General features: G+C 50.9%; 12 protein-coding genes across 12 annotated transcripts; 5 read left to right on the top strand and 7 right to left on the bottom strand.

Moving 5' to 3' along the window:
* Window positions 1-620: 620 nt before the first annotated feature.
* On the bottom strand, window positions 621-1088 carry MIND_00690400 (uncharacterized protein; the record flags this gene model as incomplete). Its single annotated transcript, XM_037363612.1, has 1 exon — window positions 621-1088. The coding sequence occupies one exon, from the start codon at window positions 1086-1088 to the stop codon at window positions 621-623; it is 468 nt and encodes a 155-aa protein (XP_037219256.1).
* A 170-nt stretch (window positions 1089-1258) lies between these two features.
* MIND_00690300 (uncharacterized protein) lies at window positions 1259-3196 on the top strand (the record flags this gene model as incomplete). The annotated part of the gene is made up of 14 exons (XM_037363611.1): window positions 1259-1287; window positions 1341-1404; window positions 1455-1679; window positions 1731-1793; window positions 1840-1865; window positions 1914-2097; window positions 2154-2189; window positions 2234-2310; window positions 2364-2479; window positions 2529-2582; window positions 2634-2724; window positions 2779-2985; window positions 3036-3131; window positions 3184-3196. The coding sequence occupies 14 exons, from the start codon at window positions 1259-1261 to the stop codon at window positions 3194-3196; spliced, it is 1281 nt and encodes a 426-aa protein (XP_037219255.1).
* Window positions 3197-3803: 607 nt separating this feature from the next.
* On the bottom strand, window positions 3804-5187 carry MIND_00690200 (Protein kinase domain-containing protein; the record flags this gene model as incomplete). Its single annotated transcript, XM_037363610.1, has 5 exons — window positions 4984-5187; window positions 4655-4939; window positions 4571-4608; window positions 4165-4522; window positions 3804-4133 (listed from the first exon to the last, which is right to left on the bottom strand). Exons 1-5 carry the CDS (start codon window positions 5143-5145, stop codon window positions 3804-3806), a joined length of 1173 nt encoding a protein of 390 aa, XP_037219254.1. The 5' UTR covers window positions 5146-5187.
* A 303-nt stretch (window positions 5188-5490) lies between these two features.
* MIND_00690100 (uncharacterized protein) lies at window positions 5491-6420 on the bottom strand (the record flags this gene model as incomplete). The annotated part of the gene is made up of 4 exons (XM_037363609.1): window positions 6271-6420; window positions 6176-6228; window positions 6070-6127; window positions 5491-6021 (listed from the first exon to the last, which is right to left on the bottom strand). Exons 1-4 carry the CDS (start codon window positions 6400-6402, stop codon window positions 5491-5493), a joined length of 774 nt encoding a protein of 257 aa, XP_037219253.1. The 5' UTR covers window positions 6403-6420.
* Window positions 6421-6506: 86 nt separating this feature from the next.
* Window positions 6507-7219, top strand: MIND_00690000 (uncharacterized protein; the record flags this gene model as incomplete). Its single annotated transcript, XM_037363608.1, has 4 exons — window positions 6507-6698; window positions 6747-6795; window positions 6842-7069; window positions 7125-7219. The coding sequence occupies 4 exons, from the start codon at window positions 6507-6509 to the stop codon at window positions 7217-7219; spliced, it is 564 nt and encodes a 187-aa protein (XP_037219252.1).
* A 214-nt stretch (window positions 7220-7433) lies between these two features.
* MIND_00689900 (uncharacterized protein) lies at window positions 7434-9566 on the bottom strand (the record flags this gene model as incomplete). The annotated part of the gene is made up of 16 exons (XM_037363607.1): window positions 7434-7461; window positions 7517-7621; window positions 7671-7766; window positions 7812-7907; window positions 7961-8056; window positions 8107-8197; window positions 8248-8298; window positions 8341-8456; window positions 8510-8586; window positions 8631-8666; window positions 8723-8906; window positions 8955-8980; window positions 9027-9089; window positions 9141-9365; window positions 9416-9479; window positions 9544-9566. 16 exons carry the CDS (start codon window positions 9564-9566, stop codon window positions 7434-7436), a joined length of 1377 nt encoding a protein of 458 aa, XP_037219251.1.
* A 731-nt stretch (window positions 9567-10297) lies between these two features.
* Window positions 10298-11188, top strand: MIND_00689800 (uncharacterized protein; the record flags this gene model as incomplete). Its single annotated transcript, XM_037363606.1, has 5 exons — window positions 10298-10376; window positions 10500-10542; window positions 10588-10748; window positions 10797-10942; window positions 10991-11188. 5 exons carry the CDS (start codon window positions 10298-10300, stop codon window positions 11186-11188), a joined length of 627 nt encoding a protein of 208 aa, XP_037219250.1.
* Window positions 11189-11619: 431 nt separating this feature from the next.
* On the bottom strand, window positions 11620-14544 carry MIND_00689700 (Clavaminate synthase-like protein; the record flags this gene model as incomplete). Its single annotated transcript, XM_037363605.1, has 10 exons — window positions 11620-13052; window positions 13100-13208; window positions 13256-13548; window positions 13603-13665; window positions 13721-13786; window positions 13840-13953; window positions 14006-14077; window positions 14131-14193; window positions 14246-14257; window positions 14307-14544. The coding sequence occupies 10 exons, from the start codon at window positions 14542-14544 to the stop codon at window positions 11620-11622; spliced, it is 2463 nt and encodes an 820-aa protein (XP_037219249.1).
* Window positions 14545-14879: 335 nt separating this feature from the next.
* MIND_00689600 (uncharacterized protein) lies at window positions 14880-18230 on the bottom strand (the record flags this gene model as incomplete). Its single annotated transcript, XM_037363604.1, has 6 exons — window positions 14880-14899; window positions 14952-14984; window positions 15044-15491; window positions 15549-15673; window positions 15728-17480; window positions 17532-18230. 6 exons carry the CDS (start codon window positions 18228-18230, stop codon window positions 14880-14882), a joined length of 3078 nt encoding a protein of 1025 aa, XP_037219248.1.
* Window positions 18231-18268: 38 nt separating this feature from the next.
* On the bottom strand, window positions 18269-21414 carry MIND_00689500 (uncharacterized protein; the record flags this gene model as incomplete). Its single annotated transcript, XM_037363603.1, has 10 exons — window positions 21073-21414; window positions 20938-21018; window positions 20622-20881; window positions 20069-20566; window positions 19877-20017; window positions 19467-19823; window positions 19138-19414; window positions 18982-19078; window positions 18782-18932; window positions 18269-18730 (listed from the first exon to the last, which is right to left on the bottom strand). The coding sequence occupies exons 1-10, from the start codon at window positions 21239-21241 to the stop codon at window positions 18269-18271; spliced, it is 2493 nt and encodes an 830-aa protein (XP_037219247.1). The 5' UTR covers window positions 21242-21414.
* A 53-nt stretch (window positions 21415-21467) lies between these two features.
* Window positions 21468-22339, top strand: MIND_00689400 (Pre-rRNA-processing protein ESF2; the record flags this gene model as incomplete). The annotated part of the gene is made up of 3 exons (XM_037363602.1): window positions 21468-21744; window positions 21800-22021; window positions 22071-22339. The coding sequence occupies 3 exons, from the start codon at window positions 21468-21470 to the stop codon at window positions 22337-22339; spliced, it is 768 nt and encodes a 255-aa protein (XP_037219246.1).
* A 110-nt stretch (window positions 22340-22449) lies between these two features.
* Window positions 22450-23613, top strand: MIND_00689300 (Purine nucleoside phosphorylase; the record flags this gene model as incomplete). The annotated part of the gene is made up of 6 exons (XM_037363601.1): window positions 22450-22636; window positions 22684-22763; window positions 22811-22895; window positions 22947-22994; window positions 23038-23438; window positions 23485-23613. 6 exons carry the CDS (start codon window positions 22450-22452, stop codon window positions 23611-23613), a joined length of 930 nt encoding a protein of 309 aa, XP_037219245.1.
* Between the last annotated feature and the right edge of the window lie 55 nt (window positions 23614-23668).

The following is a 23668-nucleotide window of genomic DNA, read 5'->3' as shown; positions in this document are numbered from 1 at the left end:
ATATTTATTGCTTTCTGCGCTCTTCCGATCCTCTTTCATCACCATATCGTCAAGACTCTTATCGTCAAGACTCTTATTGTCAAGACTTTCATCGTCAAGACTCTCATCGCTCATCGTCAAGACTAGTACTCTCAAAGACAAGCATCACGATTAAACGACGGGTTCCACCTCATGTTGCGACGTTTCCCATGTGTGAACTGGTTGCGGCGCTAGTCGCCCGTCCAAGTGGAGGCATCGTCGTTTGGCTGCAGGTAGCCGGGCATAACCAACACTCACACATGGGTTTCACGGAAGATGAGCCGGGTGATCCCTCACCAATCACTGGGCTGGATAGAGGTGCTGGGGAGAAATTATGTTGTGAAGAGGGCTTTTTGTGGTGAAGTTCCTGGTGGACGGTGCGCCCCCTTGACGTGGGCACCAGGCTTGAGAACTAAGCGCGCATCTATGGACATTGTATTATTATGCTTACAGTGGCGGCAAGATCAAATGTCTTGCCTTTTTTGGTAATACCCATCAAATCTTCCACTGTACTTGTGTAGGTAACCCAAGAGTGACTGCTCAATTTCAGAAAATAAACGGAAAACAAAAACCGCCACGCTGATGTCGTCCTCCATCCAACTCTACGTCTGTCCAAATATACGCCGACTTGTGCCTCCGTTTACTGTCTTGAGGGCGTCGTCTTCAGCAAAGTAAATTGCATCACCATCGCCGCGGCTACAGCGAATGGGCCTCGTCTTCTCTTTCATCCGTTGAACCACACCCATCAGTCCCAATGAGCAGACCACATCTTCAAACTCTTCTTTGGTTGCCACCAGCTCCAACACCACCAGGGCCTCTTTCACCTTCATATCTAGAGCCGAAATCAGGACTGGATACCTCTTTTGGATGACTTGAGCTCGAAGTTTCTCCTCTTTGACCTCAGCAAATCGACGGAGTTCGCGATGATAGTATTCTTCGGCCTCAACAACTTTCTCGCCAAGACAAGCAGGGGCGCATTGGGAAGCTGATTCAACTTGAAGTTCGAAACTAAATGAGTGGAATACATCTCCTTGGACCGCGTCAGGTTTCGACATGGGTTTCGCAGACATTGTGTGGTTGTCGATTGGGGTCAAGGAGGGCCAAGAGCGTGCACGTTTGATAGTTATGGATAAGTTTGTGGTGGTGGTTTGCGCTTATGGAAAGAATGACGTTCAATCTAGACCACACACGCGAAGGGTCACAGTGTGACCCTTCGCGACACCCTCTTCCTCCTTCCTCGATGACGATGTCAAGACTCAATGCAGCGCGGTCGGTTTTCAGCTTTTGACTCATGTCTTAACCTCGCTCTTACTTATTTCAAGGATTCCGGCTCGTGGACAACATCTTTTTGGCTCGTTTTTTATGCTTCGTGACATTCTTCTCTTCGTGCGTGGACTCCAACTGCCTCCTGCTTACATCTCTAATACCTATGTCAGATATTCGAGCACTGTAGTCCATATGATCTCGTGCAGCTCAACGCGTCTTGCCGAACGTTCCGAGGCTTGATTCGCGACCAACCGCACCTCTGGGACCGTGCTTTTTATAATATGGCGCGAGGAGACTCTCCTGCATTGCCTCCGTGTCCTGTCATTCGATCTGCCGGCTACTCTATCCCTGCCTACATTTCTTGGATCTTCGGTGGCGGCCCGTGTTCAGTTCGGGTGAGGCAATTGAACCAGCCATATACGCACTAGCACTGACGCCGATTTCAGGAATGTGAAAAGTTCTCCAACTCCCTACCATTTGACTTCGTATGGGGATTTCGTGCTTGTTCGGTGCGTTTCATAGTTTAATGAAGCCGACCTCAACTCACTCGCTCAGCCGGATTGCAGAGACAAATTGACATCGTGCGCTTTCATTCGCATTAACATGTCCCAGACTGAGAAGCCATCCAGCGAAGAATACCTTTACTACGACTGGAATTGCAACTTTCGCTCTCTCGGAATGTTTGCCCACCTGCCTCGAACCATGGTCTTCTATGATGGGATGACAATCGACCTCTATCCGAAGAAAGCTATCATAACTTCTGGTGTAAGTCTCGCTCGAGGCACTCGGCCGACGCGAAGACCACTGCAAACCGTAAGCTTGATGAGTTTAATTCCAATCTATTAACCTGATTCTATGCCCTGTAACAGCCAGTTACTGGTCAAGACCGTCAGCGACTTGACAAGGCATGAATATACTTGCTGCTTCAGGTGTTCATTGACTATTTCAGAATGCGTCTGGGCTGAAGAACTGGAAAGTCAAGTATTTGGTTGAGAAGGAGGCGGTGACGCAAGCAAATATGAAGTTGTACGCTTTGCAATCTATCTGCCGAGCTGGAGTTCAAACTAATGTCATATCAGTATTCTCAAACAAGCAGATGAAAACCTCGAGAAAGCGAAAGAGCTGCTTCAGTACAAGGCTGTCAGGGCAGCCGTGGCCGTCTTCTCTCGTGATCTTCAGCTCTTGACCGAATGTGGTTTGTGATCGTCGGTTTCCTTTGAGATGTGCGCAATGACAAGTTGCAGTTTGGACGTTGCTAGGCATCCCAGCTGAGTTGAAGGCTTCTCCCGGTCCCATCGGTCCGTATATTGCACCTGAACTCTCAAGCTAGCTCTAATCATATATCTTAGCGGTACTACCAAGCAAACAACGGTGTGGTGACTGCCCAGACTTGGATCGCCTGTTTACTCCGGAAGCACTTGAAAGTCATCAGCTGCGCAGGTGGGTCTATCTTCATTTATTCAGAAGTCTGAGCACTTAATGCCTGACTTGCAGACATCCCCATCGTATAGTGCAACAGCCTTGTGTTGACTGTCCAAGTACTTCAAGTTCTTACACGTTCACCCCGATTGCACTCGGAACACATTACTTGGGCAATAAACTTGAATTGCCGGCCCAAAATCTGCAGCGTTGTGGTGATTGCCCCTCCTATCGCCAGCGCCTGTTCACTCCGGAGGCCCTCGAAGCTCATCAGGCCATCAAGTGTGTCTATCTTCATTCGAGAGTCGGAGCACTCGATAAATGACTTGCAGACATTTCCACCCCGCAGTGAAGCAGCTTTGCAATGACTGTCCAGCAAGTTCTCGCAGGTTCACCCAGTCTGCACTTCGACTTCATCGCGAAGCCAAGTCAGCCCATTTCCATTTGAAAGTCTCTGACTACTCGCTCACTCATTTCCAGGCATCCCGCTTGATTGAGCCTTTCCCCAACCGATTCTTCCACACAACTACCATACAGCCTACCCATATAAACCGAAAGCACACATAACTATTACACTATAGCAAGATCCAAAGTAGGATACTCGAGGAAATCATCAATGAAATTCATAGCTTAATACTTAACGGCCCGAGAACCAAATGAGGGAGACCATAAACATGAATAACACGGTTATGAAGACGATGAGGAGGAGGACCAGACAAGTCGTCCCGCCCGTCTTTCCACGCAAATCCCGAGCGCGTCTTCGTAGTTTTCCTCGAGCTTGGCCTTGGTCTCCTCCATCGCCCGCTTGTCTTTCTCGAACAGCTCAGCAAAGTAGACCGAGTTACGCTTGAGCTGCTGGGCCATCACTGCCATCTTATCAGCCGTTTGGTGCAGGCGGAGTGACAATCTGCTGGTCTAGCAAAGAGCGAGATGGCTTGTTCACTGGCGGTGCGAGAGAAGCAAATCCTTGTTCTATCATGTGTTTAGCATAAGACCATCTAAATAAGTCAACTTATCGTACAGGACTACGTCCAACCGACGCGCCGCGAAACTGAGGCGAAAATGCTCGCCCCACATCAAGCATCGAGATCATGCGGTAGCTAACCGTTGTTGATTTTTTCCAGCTGTGTTTGCGTATAAAAATCGCGCATGGTCTTGCTCAACTCTAGACTGCCCGAGTCACTTAATGCCGGGGTGCGTCTTGGAAGGGGATGAACACGAAGGAGTGTCCGCGTGAGTTGTCTGATCAGCTGCAAGGGTCCAAAAGAATGTCGTTGGCCTGGCCGGCGCAGCTGCCATTCACTCAATTCGCTGCATAATTCGTCAAATCGTCGACGAACTTCGCCTATGGTTGGCCGCATTGAAGGATCAGGTAACGTCATTTCCTTGACGAGTGGTTCAAGGAATCGGAGGGATGGACGAATGGAGTGCTACACTTGATTGAGCGCTAACGCTCGATACTCGTAAATTAGGGAAACATGCCTTTTTCGACTCCTCCGGGGGGAAAAGGAAATCTTCTTTCAAGAGATTTCCGAGAAAGTATATGTCGGTGGGGAAAGGGTTGCATGCAAAATGGGTTTTGTGTTCTGGCGGTGATTTGTCCCCTGCAAGAATGATATCTTCTAAAGGCGGCCCGTCGGCCGGGTTATATTTTTTAGAAAGGCCAAAGTCTATCAGATAATAACGCGGCCAGCATTCGGTGCGAGTGATGTGATTTGCACGGTTGCGAGCCTCAGGGTCCTGCCAGGTGTGGATTGGGTGGTAGCCAGCAGGAAATAGTAAGGTTGGGTCTTGGACGATGTTGAAATAACAGCAGTCACTGACCAGACGTCATGATCATGGGTTGGCGACAAGGCAAACGACTTACCGGTGAGCAACGAAGTTTTCATGCATAAATCCAATACCCTTGGTTGCATGAGACAGACACATAGACCAAGGCCAACAGGCGCACCTCGAAGATTTGTCTGAAGCAATCGACCACTTCACCCACAGTGTCGAACTTGGGAACGGAGAACTCAATGAATCGAGGCATGACAAGGATTTGTTTTTGAGCGTCCTCCGGGTCTTGGAGGACATCTAGAATAGGAATGCAATGGTTCCTTGGGTTTGCAGCCAATGGAGGGGAGGAGAACATGAGGGCAATTTCCACTTCGTCAGGATGGACGCTGCTTCGCACAGTCTTGAACATGACTGGCTTGTTGTCAACAATACGATGCGCGTCCATGATGCTGGATTTCTGCAAGGTTATTAGCGGGGCAGCATTGCGAACGAGGCACCAACAAAGTGAATGGCGGAATATTCACGCATTGCCCACCATCCAGCGTTGGGAATGTACTCTGGATCGAATTTGGGCCTTAGACGATAGCCAGCCGCCTCAAGGAAAGTCCGACGTTCGAACCAGTAGATTTCGTGTGTCCGACGATGTAGTCTAAACCCCGACATTGCGAGGACGAAACCTGTGGTGGCAGTCGCAAGTCGCGGTGAGGCATAGGTTCTTTGACCACCGTGGGAATTTGATTTGAGATAACACTCAAAGCTGATAAGATCGTGGTATCTTTTCAAAACGGATCTCGATGGAAGAGAACATCCGACAGTTAACGGCAACACTTGCCCTCGAGCTCAACTGTCGTCGTTCAGATTGGGAACCAATACACAGAACCCGAGAGCTCTGAAGTAGATTTCGTCAATCCTTAATCGCTCTTGTCAGCTCATATTGTTTCGCATACCCGTATAGCAAGATCCAAAGTAGAATACTCGAGGAGATCGGCAATGAAATTCGTGGCTTAATTAACGGCCCGAGAACCGAATGAGGGAGACCATAAACATGAACAATACGGTTACGAAGACGATAATGAGGAGGACTAGACAAGTCGTCCCACCCGTCTTTCCGCGCAAATCCCGAGTGCGGAGCCGCGTTTTTTGCATGAAACCGTAGTTTCCCTCGAGCTTTGCCTCTGTCTCCTCCATCGCTCGCTTGTCTTTCTCGAGCAGCTCAGCAAAGTAGACCGAGTTGCGCTTGAGCTGCTCGGCCATCACTGCCATCTGGTCGGCCATTTCGCGCTGGCGGAGCGTCGCGTGTTGAAGGGTGGGGTTTTGCTGGACTGCTGTAGATTTGGTGGGCTTCTCGGATGGGAGCAGGGTTGTAGTCAGCGGAATGAGGGTGTCGGGCGGGAGGGAGACGGGTGTTGCCTCGTATTCTGGTGGTGGGGAGACGGCAATTGTGACCGGTTCTGGCTCTGGCTCGGGTTCTGGGGGCAGAAGCGGAAGCGGGAGTGTTGGGAGGATTGGCACGGGTCGAGTTGACTCGGGTATTGTTTTCTGTGGGGGGCGTTGAGGAGATTCAGGGCTGGAAGAAATGATACGAACGCTCGCTAGGGCAGTGAGGAATGAATCGACGCGGTCGAGAATTGCTTTCAACTCCGTCCTATATTGGAAACGTGTTAGCCAGGAAATGAGACAGCGCCATACTCACAAGGGACGCTCCGACTCAACGTTGGCCAATAGTTTTCGCGCGTACTTGACTTTCTGGCCAACATAAGGAATGGCTACAGAATGACCGAAATTTACCTGCAGTGAGCTCTGGACTTTGATGTATGTCGTGTCTCCAGCGGTGGGAGGCCATTGTGAGTCGACTGCTGACTTTTCCAGCCTGCGAACGAGACGCTTGAGGTTGATCTCGTCGTGGCTGGCGATCGGCATGGCGGTTAAGAGTGAAGGGGGGTCACAGTGACGGACACACACATCATCCACTTCCACTCCTCCCACTGCTTCGCTTCTCTGGGCTCAATTTTGGCTCAACTACCATGGCTCTCAACTGGGCAATGCTGTCCCCCGAAACCCGGGCCCCGGTCCCGCTGCCGAACGAGATGACAATAACCAGCGTCGACTCCGGGGTCGAAGTCACCCTCAACATTCCCGACGCCCCGCCTGCTGGCGGATCAGGTGGTCTGCGCACACTCAAGGCGGTTGGCAAGGCGTCCGTCACAGACATGAGAGTAAGTATGGTCATCAGCTCGCCTAGATTATCTCACCCGACTCTGCAGTTCATATTCACGAGTGCTACCCCCAACACCACCTTCGAGTCTCTTTCTAGTGTGTGCCAAGCTGCCCTCTCTCCGCGGCTGATAACACCCGCTAGTCCCGCTTCCTTCGATCCTTTCGTCCAAGTTCGAGCAGCCGACGTTTGGCGCCAACTATCTTTCTCTAGGGATCAAGCCATCCACAGACGGTGGTCTTACGGAGGGTACAACCGCTGAAGTGCGCTTCAAGAACACACCCATGTTCTCTTTTGCCGCCGTGCTGGACAAGACCAGAGAAAGGGCAATCTACATGAAGCGTCAGGCTGCGGAGAATGAGGAGGGGCTGCGTAAGCTTTTGTCTGGACAACTGAATGGATATTCGCTGACTACAATTCCTCGTAGCGGTGTACACTTCCCCGTCAGAGGGCAGCTCGGTTTCATCTGGAGGAGGAAGTGTCACGACGCCTGCAGATGCCCCGCCTGGCTACGAATCTTGAATAACTGTACTATTTACTTGTTGTAACGGCGAACTTAAGGACTTCGGTGTGATGACCATCAAAGAACAGATAAGGGCGCTTAGATCCACAAGAATTGACATGCGCGCGGTCCTCATGATAATCGTAATAGTAGTGCTAGTGGGACATGTGGTTCGGTCTCTATGGGTTGGCTGTATGGTAGATGTGTGGAAGAATCGGTTTGGGACAGGCTCACTCAAGCCACATGCAGTCTTTGGGGATGCCTGTAAGTAACCGAGTCAGCGAGTAGTCGGGCTTCTAAATTGACAACATAAATACCTGGCTAACTGATGCATTCGAAGTCCTTCCTTGGTGAACTCGCGAGGAATTTTTGGGGAACAATAAGCACAACGCTGCTTGCCTGAGCCAAGTGACGCCGGATGCCTGCAAATTAGTGCTTAGTTTTCCAAATGATGATACTTATAGGCATTACTTGGCTAAGCGATGTTTTCGAAGTTGGCTCGGGGTGAACATAAAAGAGGACACTGGGCAGTCATCGCAAGGCTGCATCACGACACGGTGGGGATGTCTGCAAGTCGGTTATCGAGTGACTGTGAAATGAAGATAGACACACTTGTGCAACTGATGTGCCTCAAGTTCATTCGGAGTGAACAGGGAAGAAGGGCTTGGACAGTCATCACAAGGCAGTATCGCTATGAGGTCAGGATGCCTGTAATGCAGTCAGGGAGCGGTCAAGTTTTTAGTTAACGATAGTCGGTGTACTTGTTTGAGCGGTGTACTTGGAGTGTCCTCGGGGTGTACACGCGAGAAATATCTGGGCAGTCCTCACAAGGCTGTCTCACTAAACGATGGGGATGTCTGCAAGTCAGGCATTGAGTGCTTAAGCTCTCAAAGGAAGCTAGACCCACATGATTGACTGATGACGTTCAAGTGCTTCTGGAGAAAACAGGTGCTCCAAGTCTGGACAGTCAACACAACGCTGCCTGACTGTTCGTGCCGCTGAGATATCTAATCAGAGCTCGCTTGAGGTGAAAGTACAACATGCGTACCAATAAATTCCTTTAACCCGACCGGAATGTCGTTCAATAACAGACTCCAAACTGAAAATTGGCATTATGCGATCTCAAGGGCAAGCCACAAACCAGAGATAGTGAAAAGTTGAAGATCCCGAGAGAAAACGACCAAGGCTTCTCTGACAGTCTCGCACCGACAGATTTCTTTGGCTTTCTCTGTGTTGCTCTTTGCTTGTTTAAGAATACTAATACGGTGTTAACTTGACCTTCAGCGGGGCAGATAGATCGCAGAGCTTACAAGTCCAAATTTGTTTGCATCACCGCCTTCTTCTCGACCAGATACTTCGCCGTCCAGTTCTCCAGTTCCAACGCATTCTTGAATAGTCAGTCGACATCTGAAGCAGGAAGCATATTCGTACTTGGCCCAGTAGCTGACGATCTTGACCAGTAACTGGCTACGCAAACTCAAGTCAATCCATGAAAATAAACCCCCAACAAGGTAATGCCTTACCGTTTGCGGTGGTCTTCGCGACGCCCAAGCGCCGTGAGCGGGAGTCACACCAGAAGTCATGATAGCTTTCTTTAGATAGAGGTCGATGGACCTTCCGCCATAAGAGACCGTGATTCGGGGTAGGTGGGCAAACATTCCGAGAGAGCGAAAGTTGCAATTCCAGTCGTAGTAAACGTATTCTTCTCTGGATGACTTATCAGCTTGGGACATGTAAAGGCGAATGAAAGCGCACGATGTCAATTTGTCTCTGCAATCCGGCTGAGCGAGTGAGTTGAGGTCGGCTTCGTTAAACTATGAAACGTACAGAACAAGCACGAAATCCCCATACGAAGTCAAATGGTAGGGAGTTGGAGAAATTTTCACATTCCTGAAATCGGCGTCAGTGCTCGTGTGTATATGGCTGGTTCAATTGCCTCACCCGAACTGAACACGGGCCGCCACCGAAGATCCAAGAAATGTAGGCAGGGATAGAGTAGCCGGCAGATCGAATGACAGGACACGGAGGCAATGCAGGAGAGTCTCCTCGCGCCATATTATAAAAAGCACGGTCCCAGAGGTGCGGTTGGTCGCGAATCAAGCCTCGAAACGTTCGGCAAGTCGCGTTGAGCTGCACGAGATCATATGGACTACAATGCTCAAGTATCTGGCATAGGTATTAGAGATGTAAGCAGGAGACAGTTCGAGTCCACGTACGAAGAGAAAGATGTCAGGAAGCATACAAACAGAGGCCAAGATATGTTGTCCACGAGCTGGAATCCTTGGAATAAGTAAGAGCGAGGTTAATGGATGAGTCGAAGCTGGGCCAAAAACCGAGAACTGACCACGCCGCAGTAAGCCTGGACATCAAGGAAGGAAAGAGAGAGGGTGTCGCGAAGGGTCACGACGTGACCCTTCGTCGACGTGACCCTTCGCCGTTAGTGGACTCTCGATAAAGAGGTGAAAGCGACCCCTGGCCGTGTTGGAGTTGATAGCGACTAAAGAAGAGTTTGAATATATGGTCTGGTCTTTGGGACTGATGGGTGCGGTTCAAAGGATGGAAGTTGGATGGAAGAGCAGAGGAGCTTGCCTCAGATAGTGATACGATTCACTCCAGTTTCTCCCGATGCGCTCAGGAGGGACATTATTTTCAAAGCAGGGTATGTTCGACAGACTTTTGGTGCAAGCCTCAAGGTGGTGGTAGAGTTGAAAAAGAAGATGACACGGCATTAGAGCTTATTAGCTGCTGGAAAAAACACGTTTTTTTCCTTTCTATTTCCCTTCTATTTTCCTTTCAAAAATTTCAGGGGTGGAGCGGATTTTCTTGAGAGTTCTGCTATCAGCCGCTCGGCCCGCTCCTGTCATCCGAATATGGGGGGACCGGCGCTGACGCCGGTGATGCTGCTGAATCACTCGACAGCTTTCGTCTCTCCCCAGCAGCATGTGTTGCCCCCAGAAGCATATGGCATAGGAGACTCTGTCGGATGGGAGGCATGAGGGAATTAACCGGAGAGCATTGGCCTCTGTGAACATCACGTTACCGCTCTACGGCCTGCCACTCTCCGGCACAATTTCTTTCCAAATTTTCCTAGTGGAGCGATGAAACACTTGGATTTCCTTGAGATCTACATGCTATTTTTTGTTAAATCTGAGGCTGCTAATAAGCTCTATTTCATCGGTTTGTTCTTGGCGGTTGTGATGTCGATAAGCTGATTGATTCAATGTCTTCCTTCTCTACTTTCACCACACCAACAGGCAAGCTTGCCCTGCCGCTTGTATCGCGCCCGTAATGCAAACCCAGGATTCCTGCTCCCGTCCATCCACTCCGCGCCGCCGTTTTTCACGTCAGCTTCACGCTTAAACTCGAGACGCGTCCTGAATTGTAATAGACAACAACCTCACCCGGGCACCAATGCGACAGCGACAGAGCAATGGTCGACGCTGATACTTGCCTATGCCAGATATCGCAAGCTATTCCTTCTGCGTGTGGAAGACGCTGAGACTGCCGACGGTGACTGGGCCGAGGTACTGCGGAACGAGAGGATAAATCGTGGGCCAATTCTCTCACAAAATCGTCTGGCTGCTCACTCCGGCACAGGAAAGATCCTCCCGTCATATCTTACCACGCTCCTCGCCGCGATGGTGGCGAAGAACCTCGCTGTCTTTGAGCCCGCGGGGCAAACACGCTCTGTTGTGCTCCACTGGCGACTACCCGACGAGTGGGCTGAAGTTTTACACACTTGGGTGCGCTACGCGTATTTATCTAGCATTATTCAACTAAGTGCTCGCCAGGCCATCTCCACGGGTCAACTTAACACGATTATGACATTCTACGAGATCACAGACCCGCCGGTCCCCTCCCCTCTATCCAACATCCCCATAAGCCTGTTGAAGAAGACTATCGGCATTCTAGCGAAGACGGGGCGTGCGCAGCTGATCGCGGTGGCGGATGGAGAAGGAGTCAGGTTTTTCCAGGGGACAGGCAGGTAGAGTGGACTTTCATTCGTAAATCGTGAGTCGTTCGGATTTAGAGTTGAGTATAGGCTGACTTCTCACAGGGCCAGATGAGGGGTGTGGCGGATAACAGCACAAATCTGGTCGGAAATTTGATGTTTTTGCACGCGAGCCCAAGTATTTACCTGAGCAGATAAATGCGTCGTAGCGCTGTAACTTGGTCGAATGGTGCATTTACTAGGAAGAAATCTCATAGTTGAGGCCGCAGAAATAGCCAATAGAATCCGGATCACCGGCCCGAGCACCGGATGCGTATTTGTTCGCGAAGGAAATGTGGATACTTATTCACGGTACTTGGCTTGTGCGGAGCTCAAATCTGGTCAGCGAGTGGTCAGCAGTGAAGATTCTAAGCTTCCACTTTCACTATATTGTACAAATTTTTTGATAATAATACAAGACGAGTGAACTCAAACCCTCCGCATCGACTCTTGGTTTTTACACGACAACCACGCGAACCACATCATCGTGCGCAGTTGCAACACATCCTCCTTCCAGCACTTGGCAGTATTGACCTGCCGGAACTCCCGCGTCAGCTTCTCACAGCGCGCAATGTTCTCCGGCGAAACAAAGTCAATCGCAATCTTGATGCAGTCGCTCAAGTTGCGAACTTGGTGGGCGCAGCCAGCCGGAATGAATATGGCCTCTCCCGCCCGCTGGTAAACACGGTAACTCTGGACCCCAAAGTCTTGGTGCAACTTGCGTCGCATGCTGTCAGTGAGATATATCTGCTGTCCGTGGATCGGGTCCGGCCCGAGATGGTCGATCTTCCCCAGCGACGCCCCCAAAAACTCTCGCAGCTTGTCGCTATCCTCAGCCCGGAAAAGATCCCAAGCGGCACATCCCTCTTTCCCATCAGGATCACGTGATGCATAGGTCATTATATTCAGCGCATCCGCCATGTCCATGTGCAGCCTCGTGGAGCCTTTGACAGCGTCAGAGTCGTCCAGATTCGCATTGGCGTTGTACATCTTGGGGCCAAGATCAGGTGCGATAGTGTTGAGCGGGAAATGCGAGCCCAGATTCCGAACGCCATCTCGTCGAACGTAGTTCGGTATTGGGACCGCCTGCGAGAAGTCTTCGTAAAGGTCTGGGCAGGTAGCCTTGAACTCGCTTGTCGGTGGCCAGTCCTTGATTTTCCAACATTCCTCCTGCCTGTCATCGTATTTCCCAAATCCATCGAAGAACGCGCCGACGGTCGTGTTGCGTGTTTTCTCTGTCTGACATTCGATCGTCACGCAAGGCTGGGAACCGAAGTGGGCCTTCAAAAACTCGGGCGTCCACGGGTGTTTCAGGTTCTTGCCTACATCTTTGACGAGTAAGGGCTCCCCCAGAGTCCACAGATTACGGAACTGCTCTTCGGTGAGCTCGGCGCTGGTGAAGCGTTGGATTTCATAGGAAGGAATCGGCTCCGTATTCGGGACGAGCGTCGCTTCCGAGTCGTTTGACGTTGGTGAAGGGGCGCCACGACAATAACCGCCATGGCGCGGCACGTCGTTGTAAGTTTTGGGCAACGGAGCCTTTCCGGCCCACTTGGGTTCGCAAGTAACAGAAGGGAGGATGTCTTCCATTTGCTGGATTGCTTCTTCGAGCTCGCTCTTCAGGAATCGGGTGACCGGCGAAAAGTTTCTCGCCCCATGGTCAGACTTTGCCGCACAGCTGAGGAACCACGGTGAGGCATGCTGTTTTTGTTGATGTAGGTAGTCTATATCATCGGCCTCCTTTTTGTCGTGTGGCTGATCACTAGTCAGGCGCTTGACTTGTGTAAAGCAGTCAGAGCAAGCTTCGCGGCCACAGCTCCGACACATCCACGACCCTGAGAATATAGATGTCAAGCATGTGTCTTTAAGGCAAGTCAGAAAATTAAAAAAAGGCTACTAGATTTCTTACCGCAAGTAGCCCTCACTTCGCTTTCACGAACTCGGTAGATGATACCAGGATGGCTAATATGCACCATTTCTTCACGAAGAGTGGGTAGAAGCCCTTGCGCAGCTGTGATCTAAACCGGCTGAGGTTGAGGGGGGGGGAGCGGAACCTTGAACATACCTTGGCTTCTTTGAGATGCGACATCTCAAGCGGCTTGTTCCAGCGTTCAGGAAATACCATAGCTGGCTTGCGACTAAGTTGCTCAGTAAAGGCAAAACCTTGAACACGACCATGATCGTCCCAAAATATTGATCGCACGTGTTGAAAGCGACATGTGTCTCCTGCCCAACGGCGAGTGCAAGAGATGCAACGAGGAATGTCTTTGTTCTTGAAGCGTGTGGACATACACCTGCTTGTCTGCATCTCACGTCGAAGATTTGACGTGGTGGGAACTTCAATAATGTCGAACGGAGCTGGAAAAAGGAAGTCATCAGTTCCATCAAATTAATCGCGCTCTCCGTCAGTACCTTCGCTGTGGCCGCTTTTGGCACGAGCAACCATTCTATACATATTCCTCGGCATTGTTTCCGCTGTTGTAAAAGGCTCAGAAATTCACATGCTGCGAGTCAGGAAAGGCGTCCTCACCACCCAGCAAAGCCATGTTTGCATCGCCGCGCTTCTTGGCCGTATATCCAGTCCGCCTGCCTGAAGCTGACATTATCAGATTACCGAAAGCGAAATTGAAGTAAATGTGATATATATACCTGAAGAGGTCTTCTCCTCCCCGGTTTTCTGTCGCGACCGAGGAGGTTCATCTGCGTGTTCTAAATCGGCGGCAGGGCGCTTGTGTGGCATGCTAATTGGTGTGAGCTGATCCTCTGAAGGCGGGAATGAGTGTGAGATGGAGGACCAAGTCATGGATTTCGTTACCCAAGTAGGGGCCGGGAGAAGCAGTTTGGCGCTGCACGTTGCGGACAGAGGCACGCGACCCTAGCTGCAGCTCTAAGAGGGTAGCATGTTTAGTTGGCCAATAAATCGATAAGATGATGACTTGCGGGCATGTGGCAACTGAGGGGAGTCTCGCCGTCGGTATGGAATAGGCTCGGGAGGTGATCCATCTATGGAACGCAATTATTAGCGCTGGCAATGTCTTGCTGCAGCTTTACGAACAGTCATGGGAGTCTGTGATACAAATTATTAAGTATGGCTCTTGTCAGAGAATTGGACGTGCCGTGACGTCTAGCTTGAGCGAGTGGGGTCATTGACGGACTATGGGGCTGGGCAAAGGGAGACACAGTATAGGTCGATGCAGAAGCTGGTGGCATAAGACGTGGAGAGGGTGAATCAAGGGTTTGGATTGGGGGAAGGATTGTTCGTTGTGGAGGTGGTGGGTAGGGGGCATCGGTTGTGTCGTTGAGGATGTGGTGTAGTGACGAAACACTACCCTCTCTACGAGGCCGTCGTTCCATTTGAACAGGATGGTGGTGGTGGTAGTTGAGGAAAGACAAGTTTCAATATAAATGCTTCCGTGATCAAGGTATAGCCAGAGCGTGGAAACAGTCCAGGCCTTATCCGGCCGCCCACGTCAAAACTCCGCCATCAAGACCGTCGCCGTCCGCGTGTTTGAGCCCTAAATGAAAGCCACATCCGTAATGCTAAGTAGTTCTACCTTATGTACTCAAGCAGATGCCCCAATAAATCGTCGCACTAATGGTAACCCGGCGAGTCTTAGAGATGGGAATGGCAGCACTCCTGCTATTCGTCCCAACCATCCCACAATGCCTCCAAGAGTCGCCCAATACCGTCACGGCCTTATCCCATCGGCTGTATCTTAACTTAGTTCACCGTAACAAAGGTAAAATCGAAATCCACATACGCGTGGTTTCGTGGGACTCGGAGTCTGCCGGTGCTGAGAAATGAAAGCCGTCGCCCGTCAGTCGATTCAGAGCGTCACAAAGAGCGACTAACCTCCCGCTGAAGTCGGCTCTTCGGCAACCGCCGGTTTACTTTCTCCACCCCAAAAGGTCGCGGGTGTAGAAGGCTGTTTCCCGCTGGCGTCTGGTACGTGTAGTCGTTCCGCCACTTGACGATTAGGCGGAGGAGCATCGGCCCACATCTGAAGCGCCTTAATCGACCCCCATTCAGTGACTTTGTTGTTGAGCCAATGGTGGTTGACTGGTTTCGTAAGGAAATCGTTACACCCAGCGGCGAGGGCTTTCACCCTATCGGTGTTGAGCGAAGACGCAGTTTGTGCGACGATGATGACAGATGAGCGGTATGGCGAAGAGCTGCTCGTGGCACCGGCATCGAGGCCGTCCCCACTTGAAATATAACCCTCGGTAGCTTTTGCCTTCTCGAGCCTTCTGATCTCCTTCGTAGCCTCGATGCCATCCATAACAGGCATTTGTATGTCCATCTTTAGACTAACCTCAGAACAAAGCCACCGAGAAACACACGCACAATGGCCACTCACCAGGATGAGATCAAAGTTGCCCGTTTTCCACTTTTCGATCGCCTCAACTCCGTTATTTGCGACCTGACACTTGATTTTCTTCTTCCGCATGAACCCACGGAGTTGCATTTGGTTGACGACATTGTCTTTACATGCGTTAGAGCACTAAAAAAAAAGAATGTGCTTAAGGCCATCCGTACCTTCCACAATCAACACGCTGATCGGAGGGACGATGTCGATATCGGGTGTCGCCGCTGGCTTCTCCAGCGTTTTTGGGTCCGGCGTTGCTGTTCGTCTCCGGAAAGGTCTTCTTAATGGACTATTTACTTGCGGCGAAGAGGACCCTGGACTGGGTGACTGCGGGATGGGAGGAGCTTCGGTAGTGGGAAGTGCATCTGTCTTGATACTTGCGAGGGTAGGTAAAGAGGAGGGTTCGGAACTGGATAATGGTGTCGCAACGGTACGCGAAGGTGGTCGCCCGGAAATTTCATGAAGCGTCGAGAATGTTGGGTTGTCAGAACCAGTCCTTGAGATTGACGCCCGCCGACTTCCTGGTGGAAGAAGTTGCCCTGTATCTCTCTCCATTGGTGGTATCACGGGCTTTTTGCCTGTTGTCCTGCTGGCACGAGGACTAAAGAAAATTCCAGCGGGTTGACCAGGGGGACTTGATATTAGCAGGCCAGAGGACGGCGTTGATCCAAGCTGAACCGCATCATCAGAGAAATACTCTGTACCATTTGCCATGCTCAGAGGTGACGGTGGAGCAGCGGGTCTATCGAGAAAATCTTTGGTCCCCGAACGATTCGAGCGATCAGAGTTGCTTCTGGCACTGGAAGGGCGATTGCTGCCAGCCGATGAACGTCCGATACCAAAGTTAGAATAACCATAAAATGAAGAAGACGACGGCGTTCCGGGCGAGGTTGCAATAGGGGAGAAAGATGGGTCTACAGGCGCTCGGGTAACAGCCATATGAAGCTGGGTCAGCACGCGTCGCGGGCCGGCAGGTTTTGGAATAATCATGACCTCGGGCATTGGGAGAGTAGAGTTGATGTAAGAAGAAAGGTCTGATTGCAATACGTCTTTAACGATCTTGAAGCTGGCGAGACTCGTGAAATGAACAATTACGACCGAAGGCTGTGGCGCAAGGGAGGTAACACGGGGAATTTGGTTAGTTGACCTGCGTGAATGGTGGGGTAGAGGTGGGCGTTTCGGAGCGAGGGTTAGAGAGTATGGCGGGTCAACTCGTAGAGCATTGAGGCGCTCTCTAAGGACTGTCACATCGTCGTCAATGAAAATGAAGGACAACCGGTTTGGTTTGAGGTCTGCGACGGGAGAAGGGGGTGCGGTTGGGACTTCGGATGTGATAGCTGGAATAATTGGATCTGGGGGCTCTTCTGGAGCTGCGGGTGGCTGTTCGTCAACCTCCCCATCTCCGGACATGTGGCTAACATCCATGCCCCAATCGGCAAGGTACCGCGTTACATGTTGCGCAAATGAGCTTTTCGAAGAGGCATACAAAGCAACTTTGGCGCCTTTCAGTTTATCAGCAAAAAGAGAAAGCTCTTCTGTCGTAGGTTCTGCAAAGTCGGTGGAAGTTGTTGGGCTGACTGCATCTGCCGGGGCGCGATCTAGAGTCAGTGTCAATTCGCAAGTTCGAGCACTTGTTGAGGATGGGAGATCGCTCTTGAGCGAGCCACCGATTTGTCGAAGTAAGCGGCGCAGGACGAGGCTGGAGAAATGAGGGTTTGGCCGCGACTCCCCGTTGCCAAATTTATGAGCAATTTGGATGGTGCACTCTATCGGACCGTCTTCTGATGTCGGTGACGATGTAATCGCGTCAATGGTGTCTGGAAGTACGGTGATGTCCTGGCCATGGGTGGTAGCAAATCCAATGAAGAGCCCGACTTCGATGGAATCCCCTGGATGGGCGACAGCTATTATTTGGCGGAGAACCTAGGCAATAGTGTCAGTCTGAGCTCAGAGAAACAGAAAACGAGCACGCACATGCGAAAGGGAAACAGTCAAGCCACTCTCTGAACCACTGACCCACGCGTATTTAAGACTGAGGTCGCCATGATAAAGCACCAAGTCGACACCAGCTTCTGCCGCTGCTCCACCCATAACATCACCAACACTTTGCAGCAGCTCCCCCAGGTCGAACTCGGTATAGCGCTCGAACATCGACGGTAGCGTCATGTCTTCGCTAGGCTCCTTGCCAAACTCTGACATATGGGCCGAGAAATAATTTAAGTTGCGCATCGCGGTAAACAAGGCTGACATGGATGGGGTTGGTACCGACAGCGTGCAAGCTGAGAATTGCTCCTTTGTCGGCTCTAGTATTTGAGGGGGCGATATTTGGAGAAGCGTTTGGATCGCCATTTGGACCATGTCCGCGAGCTCGAGCGAAAGCTCATAGAGTTGGTCCGCTGTTGCCGCGCTGAAGGTGCCTGGGTCTGAATTGACCTTGTGGGGGCCTAGTGGGCGATGTGGGTTCGTCAAGCGATTTAGCTGTGGCACGGAAAATGCGCGGGAGAAACGGGGATGGGTACGGTTTGTAGGCGTGTCGTTTCTGTCTTCAGCCTCAGACATCGTGTCTGACTCAACTTCCTCAGCTGGAGGAGGGGTACCAGGCCTGCCAGTCCCCGTCCGCTTGAAGGAAAATGAAGACGACGGGTCCTTTATGCGGTCCTCGACAGTCGCCATTCGAGTCTGTGCTTAACACGTGACTTGATACAAGAAGTTTAGTACGTTAATTCGACATCGCCCTCCGCAACCAAATCCATATCGTGGTAGCTAACCCTTCTTCCAGATGCTGCGCGAGGGTCTTCTTTTGCATCAGGTGGCGGTGGGGGTGGGGGCCCACCGTCTCTACCTCGATTTCTTCGCTCTCGGTGATGCTCTCTCCCACTTCCACTAGATAATGCCGTATCAAGTCCAGCAGGCTTGGCAGGCAGCTCAGCGAACCCTCCCAGTCTATCACTTAAACGTCGACCATTGGAAGAATGAGAATCGCGACCTCCTCCATCCCAACTCTGAGGTGGGTAAGACAAGGGAGGCCCATAAGGTCGGTATTCGCCATGTTGTGGCGGTGGTACCCCAAATGCTTGTGGCGGTGCGGCCTGCCCATTTCCAGAATTGGTCGGCGGATGGGCGAAAGGTTGAATACGATGTGGATCAAGTGCAAAGTTGTTGAAGAATGGCAACTAAATTCTCTGTTAGTGAAATTAGACTTGGGGATAGTCGTATCAACAAACCTCGTCAAGGACTCGAACATGTTCTGGATGTTTATTTGCGACATGCTTCTCCACAAACGAGGTTGCTTTGAAGAGTTTCTGACATGTTTTGCAGCGGAACTTGCCCTCATCTTCCTGCTTCACAAATGGTTCCACAGCCTTGGCGAGCTCTCTGAACAAGGACATAAGCAATTTGTAGCACACAATACGTGCTAACATACTGGTCGTAGTCCTTTCCGCTATATAGACGTGGGTCAACCTTCTCGCGATCAAGTAGCAGCATCAATTTGTTATCGAGCCAATCAAGCCAGCGGTCGTCTTGAAAAGAGGCAGACTTCATAAGTAAACGCGTAATGAGAGGGGATGTATCAACCCACCAGTTCGTCTCCCATCTTTGCTATTCTTAGTCTCCTTCTCCTTTTCCTTCTCCTTGTCGTCCATGGTTACATCTTCAGCGCCCTCGGTCTTCACCTTTTCATCGCCCTCCACAGTTGGTTCATCGGTTTGAGGGACAGCTTTCGTCAACGGCCGGCGATCGTGACGAATACATTTCCGCTGGAGCTCCTCCAGATGATCAGTGACAACAGCGCAATAATAGCAAGCGTGGAAAGCAGCGCGAAGATATGCGAGGTACAGGTCAAGCGACACCATCGTCTGCTAATGATAAATACGCATTCGCAAACATAGAGAAGAGCAAACCACGTGCCTTGTATTGCTCAAAGGCCTTATCATCGCTCGCGGCAACCACAGTCTGCTCACGCATGACCTTCTCAATCCTCGCCTCCACTGCTTCGGAGCCACGCTCAGGTGGTGGATTATTTTCACCGTCCTGGGCCTCTGTTGACACTACATCCATAGAAGTATCTCCGTCTGACGCGTTTTTCTTCTCGAACTTGAGTTTTCTCAACTCTGCCGCCTCACTTTCGAGTCTAGCAGCTAGTTGTTTTGCTTGAGCCAGATCTTTCTCCATTCGTTCTGGTCGACTAGCAACATCCGGTGCATAGCGCACGCGGTTGACGAAAGGCTTGACCATATGGGTTACATGTAACTTGAAACCCTCGATCTACGGAAGCGAGCATGAACATAAGAATGCTATGAACCACATATAACACCAACCTTTTTCTCTCCCAACTCAGCGAGTGCTGCACCCATATCGGCATCCTCGCGGAATTTGAGCCAGCCTGCACGGTAATAATTCCGCTTCTGCAATGGATCTCCTAACGCAAGGTAGATAAAACCAGGAATATTCGAACACGCCTATGAAACATTTAAATGTGGGTTGAAACCATTAAGAAGACTTGACAGTACCTCCTCGAGCTTAACACGACCGATATCTGGGGGAATGGTGCGTATCATGACCTGGTTAGCCTCAGGCATGACCGCAAGCTCCTCCCCGCGATCAGACGATGTTATACCACGCTTTCCCTTACCGCTGTCGCCCCGGTTTGAGTCTGGGTCTATCGGGTCCTCTTCGATAGCCATATTGAATTGCATTTCATCGTCATCGCCCAGAATACCAATACCCGCCTTGACGTCTTCCGTAATGGATGGAGCGGTACCCAAACCATTCGCGGTCGCCGTCTCAGCATGTTCATCTCCAGCAGCGCCGTTCTCCTTCGATTCGGAAACTAACTCGGTCGAGTCAGGATCGAATTTGCCCTCTTCCAGTTCGAACAAAAACGTTTGGAGACGGCCATCCCAGCCTTCCTTCCTCACGCGCTTGCGTAGGCTCTGGTGCTCTTCGGAGGGATTATACTTTTCATTAAACCAGGGCGACCTTTTGTGGTGCTCAAACATAGTCTGAAGCTGTTAAACGCAATTTAAGCGCCATGACGAGACGTAGTTGCGCAACTGAGCGAACCTGTTTTTCGGCAAAGTCCTTCTTATATTTCTCCCAGCGTGTTTTGATACCATTGCGAGGTTTGGAACCGTCGCCTGCTTCCTGTTCGGCAACCTTGTCGGCATTATCTTCGTCGGCCGACTCTTGAGGAAAGTAGAATCTGAACCAATCAGCAAACTGCTTCAATGACGCGGGGTAATCGAATTTGTGTGGATCTGGTGGACCGCGCCGAGAGGAAGACGAGGCCATTCCGCGACGAGGAGGGGAGCCGTAGCGCCCATCTAAACATAGCAGACACGAGTCGTCAGTGAAAAATACAAGGAAAAAAGAGTCAAACCATAGTCGTCGTATCGTGGACGTGGGTCATAGCGGTTGTCACGGTCGTATGGAGAGGTTGAGCGCTGCCTTTTGCGTCCAACTAAACCAAATTAAGGGCGCTTTCTAAGAGAGCAAGACATTGTTGTTAACGCACGTTCTGAAGGGCTTCTGCTTCGACCGCGTCTATAGTCGTACGGTCGGTCATATGGATTCCAATGATTGTCCCAGTCGCGGTATTGGTCACCATAAGACGGATAGGGCGCTCTGCCGGGAGAGCGTGACCTTGACCGACGTTGAGGTGGTGGATACTGATTCCAGGACATGTCTGCCAGAAAGAAAGGAAAAAGAGAGCGAGAACAGAAGAAGAGAAAGGCTGGTTAGGGCCTGGAGTTGCAACTGAGGTCGAGCATAACAGACCTCTTGGGATCGCAGACACAATGCGCGTGACGCTGGCGGAAAAGCGGCTTCGCTCGTTGTGGCTTGCGATGAGAAGCGCCGGTCACGGTGTGCCCCAAATATAACGCGGCGTGACATATTTTACTCTATACCATGAGCAGCGATGCTGAGAGCTCGACTCAACTCCGAGAAGATGTTGTTTCTGACGACGAACAAGTCGATGTTCCTGAAGGAATGGATCCAGAGGGCTTTTCCGGCCCCAAAGTCATCAAACCGTTAAGTCCCGAGGCCTTAGCCGCCTTTCAAGCCGCACAAAAGCGTGCAGGGGTGATCTACATATCACGAATCCCACCTGGAATGCGCCCTACGAAAGTGAGGCATCTCATGAGTGTTCATGGTGAGGTGGGAAGGGTCTATCTGCAGCAAGAAGGTCTGTGTTATTTTTTTTCCCCATCACTGTGGAGGACTAAATTGGAATATTCAAGACGCCAAACGTGCGTATCTCCGTCGGAAGTATACCTCAACGAAGAAGGCGCATTTCACGGAAGGCTGGGTCGAGTTCAAGGACAAGAAAGTTGCGCGAACCGTAGCAGAAATGCTCAATGCACAACCGATTGGAGGCAAGAAGGGGACACGATGGAGAGACGATGTTTGGACCATGAAGTATCTTCCCAAATTCAAGTGGAGCATGCTCACTGAGCAGATCGGTGCGTACAAGTTTAGCGTATTCCACTTTATGGTCTCATCCCAGAGTAGCTCACGAAGCCGCCGTCCATACCGCCAAACTCCGCGTGGAACTCTCTCAATCTCGTTCTGAGCAACGCGAGTATATGCATAATGTCGAGCTAGCGCGTGTGTTAGAGAAGCGGGCGGAGAAGAAGCGGGAGAAAGGAGAGGTTATGGAGTTGAAGGAACAAAGACCAAAACGGAAACGAGGGGGAGACGAAGACAATCCTTCGAGGAAAAAAAGAAGTGCTATCGAGGATGAGGCTCAACTGAGCAGCGTTTTATCAAGTATTTTCTAGTTTTTGTTGGTCATGAAGATAAGATAAAAAGCATGTGACATCTATGTGACTCTCTTTGATGCGACGTCTCTTCAAAATGGCGCCTCGACTCTTGTTCTTGGCCTTTGGACATGCACGACTTTCCGGATCTTCCTTTCGATGCAGCAATTGAGGCTATCAAAGCCACAGTCCCTTCTCATCTGCAATCCCCCCGTGTAGGAATCGTTTGTGGCTCCGGACTCAGCGGCCTCGTCGACTCGATTCGTGACCTCCATCTCGTCCCTTACAACACGATCCCTGGTTTTGCAGAGAGCACAGGTGCTTCGCAAATAATTTTTCTGGATAAAGCTAACTATGATTCCAAGTGCCTGGCCACAAAAGCTCTCTTGCTTTCGGACTTATGGGTTCCGGGGAGGGTGTCCCTGTCGTCGCCATGCTTGGTCGTGTGCGTTTTGCCTCCTGGCTCATTCGTAAAACTAACCTTAAGAGCAGTTCCATCCCTATGAAGGGCATGATCTCCGCGTTGTGGTCTACCCGATTCGAGTCATGGCCCGTCTCGGAATCACCAACCTTATCTGTGCGTTCTACTCTCGCTGAGAAAACAAAGGCAGCCAACTTGCACATACAGTAACCAATGCTGCCGGAGGTCTCAATCCCAACTTGGCAGTTGGAACCAGTAGGTCTCTTTCCGCCCCTCAATTCTCCGCACTCATAGACAGTCGTGGCACTACACGATCATCTGGCTCTCCCCAACATGACTGGCATGAATGCTTTACTTGGCCCTCTTACTTCATCGTCTCATGCCCGCTTTGTCCCTCTTTCCGACGCTTACTCACCTGCTCTCCGACGTCTGCTGTTTCTTGGCGCCCACCATCTTGGGTTATCGGCTGACGAGGTGACTGAAGGCACTTATGCGTGGGTTAGTGGGCCAACATATGAATCCCCTGCAGAGGGTCGCTTCCTCCGGCTGGTTGGAGCAGACGTTGTGGGCATGAGCACCGTTCCAGAAGTCCTTGCCGCCCGCCAAGAAGGATTGAATGTCATGGCCCTGAGTCTGGTCACAAACGCAGTGGTCATTCCTGAAACATATCGTGACATTAGAGCAGAAGTAGCTACTGAAGTAAGTCTGCAAATGTCTTCGCTCCGCCGACTTACGATCAACTTAGCTGGCAGGGAAACCTGTTGAGCTCCCTCCAGCACAGGTAGTGTCCCATGAGGAAGTTTTAGAAATCGGCAAAGCGAAGGGTCAAGTTATGATGAAGCTCGTCGAATATGTTGTCAGCGCGCTTTCATAGACAACACGGCAAACAGCATGCTAAATGGGGACATTGGGACGGATAGTATACAGCA

Source organism: Mycena indigotica (genome assembly GCF_014461135.1).
Source record: "Mycena indigotica strain 171206Taipei chromosome Unknown Mind.scaff0006, whole genome shotgun sequence".
NCBI classification, from domain to species: domain Eukaryota; kingdom Fungi; phylum Basidiomycota; class Agaricomycetes; order Agaricales; family Mycenaceae; genus Mycena; species Mycena indigotica.
Note: the sequence above shows the minus strand (reverse complement) of the source record. Positions and strands in the feature narration are given on the sequence as shown.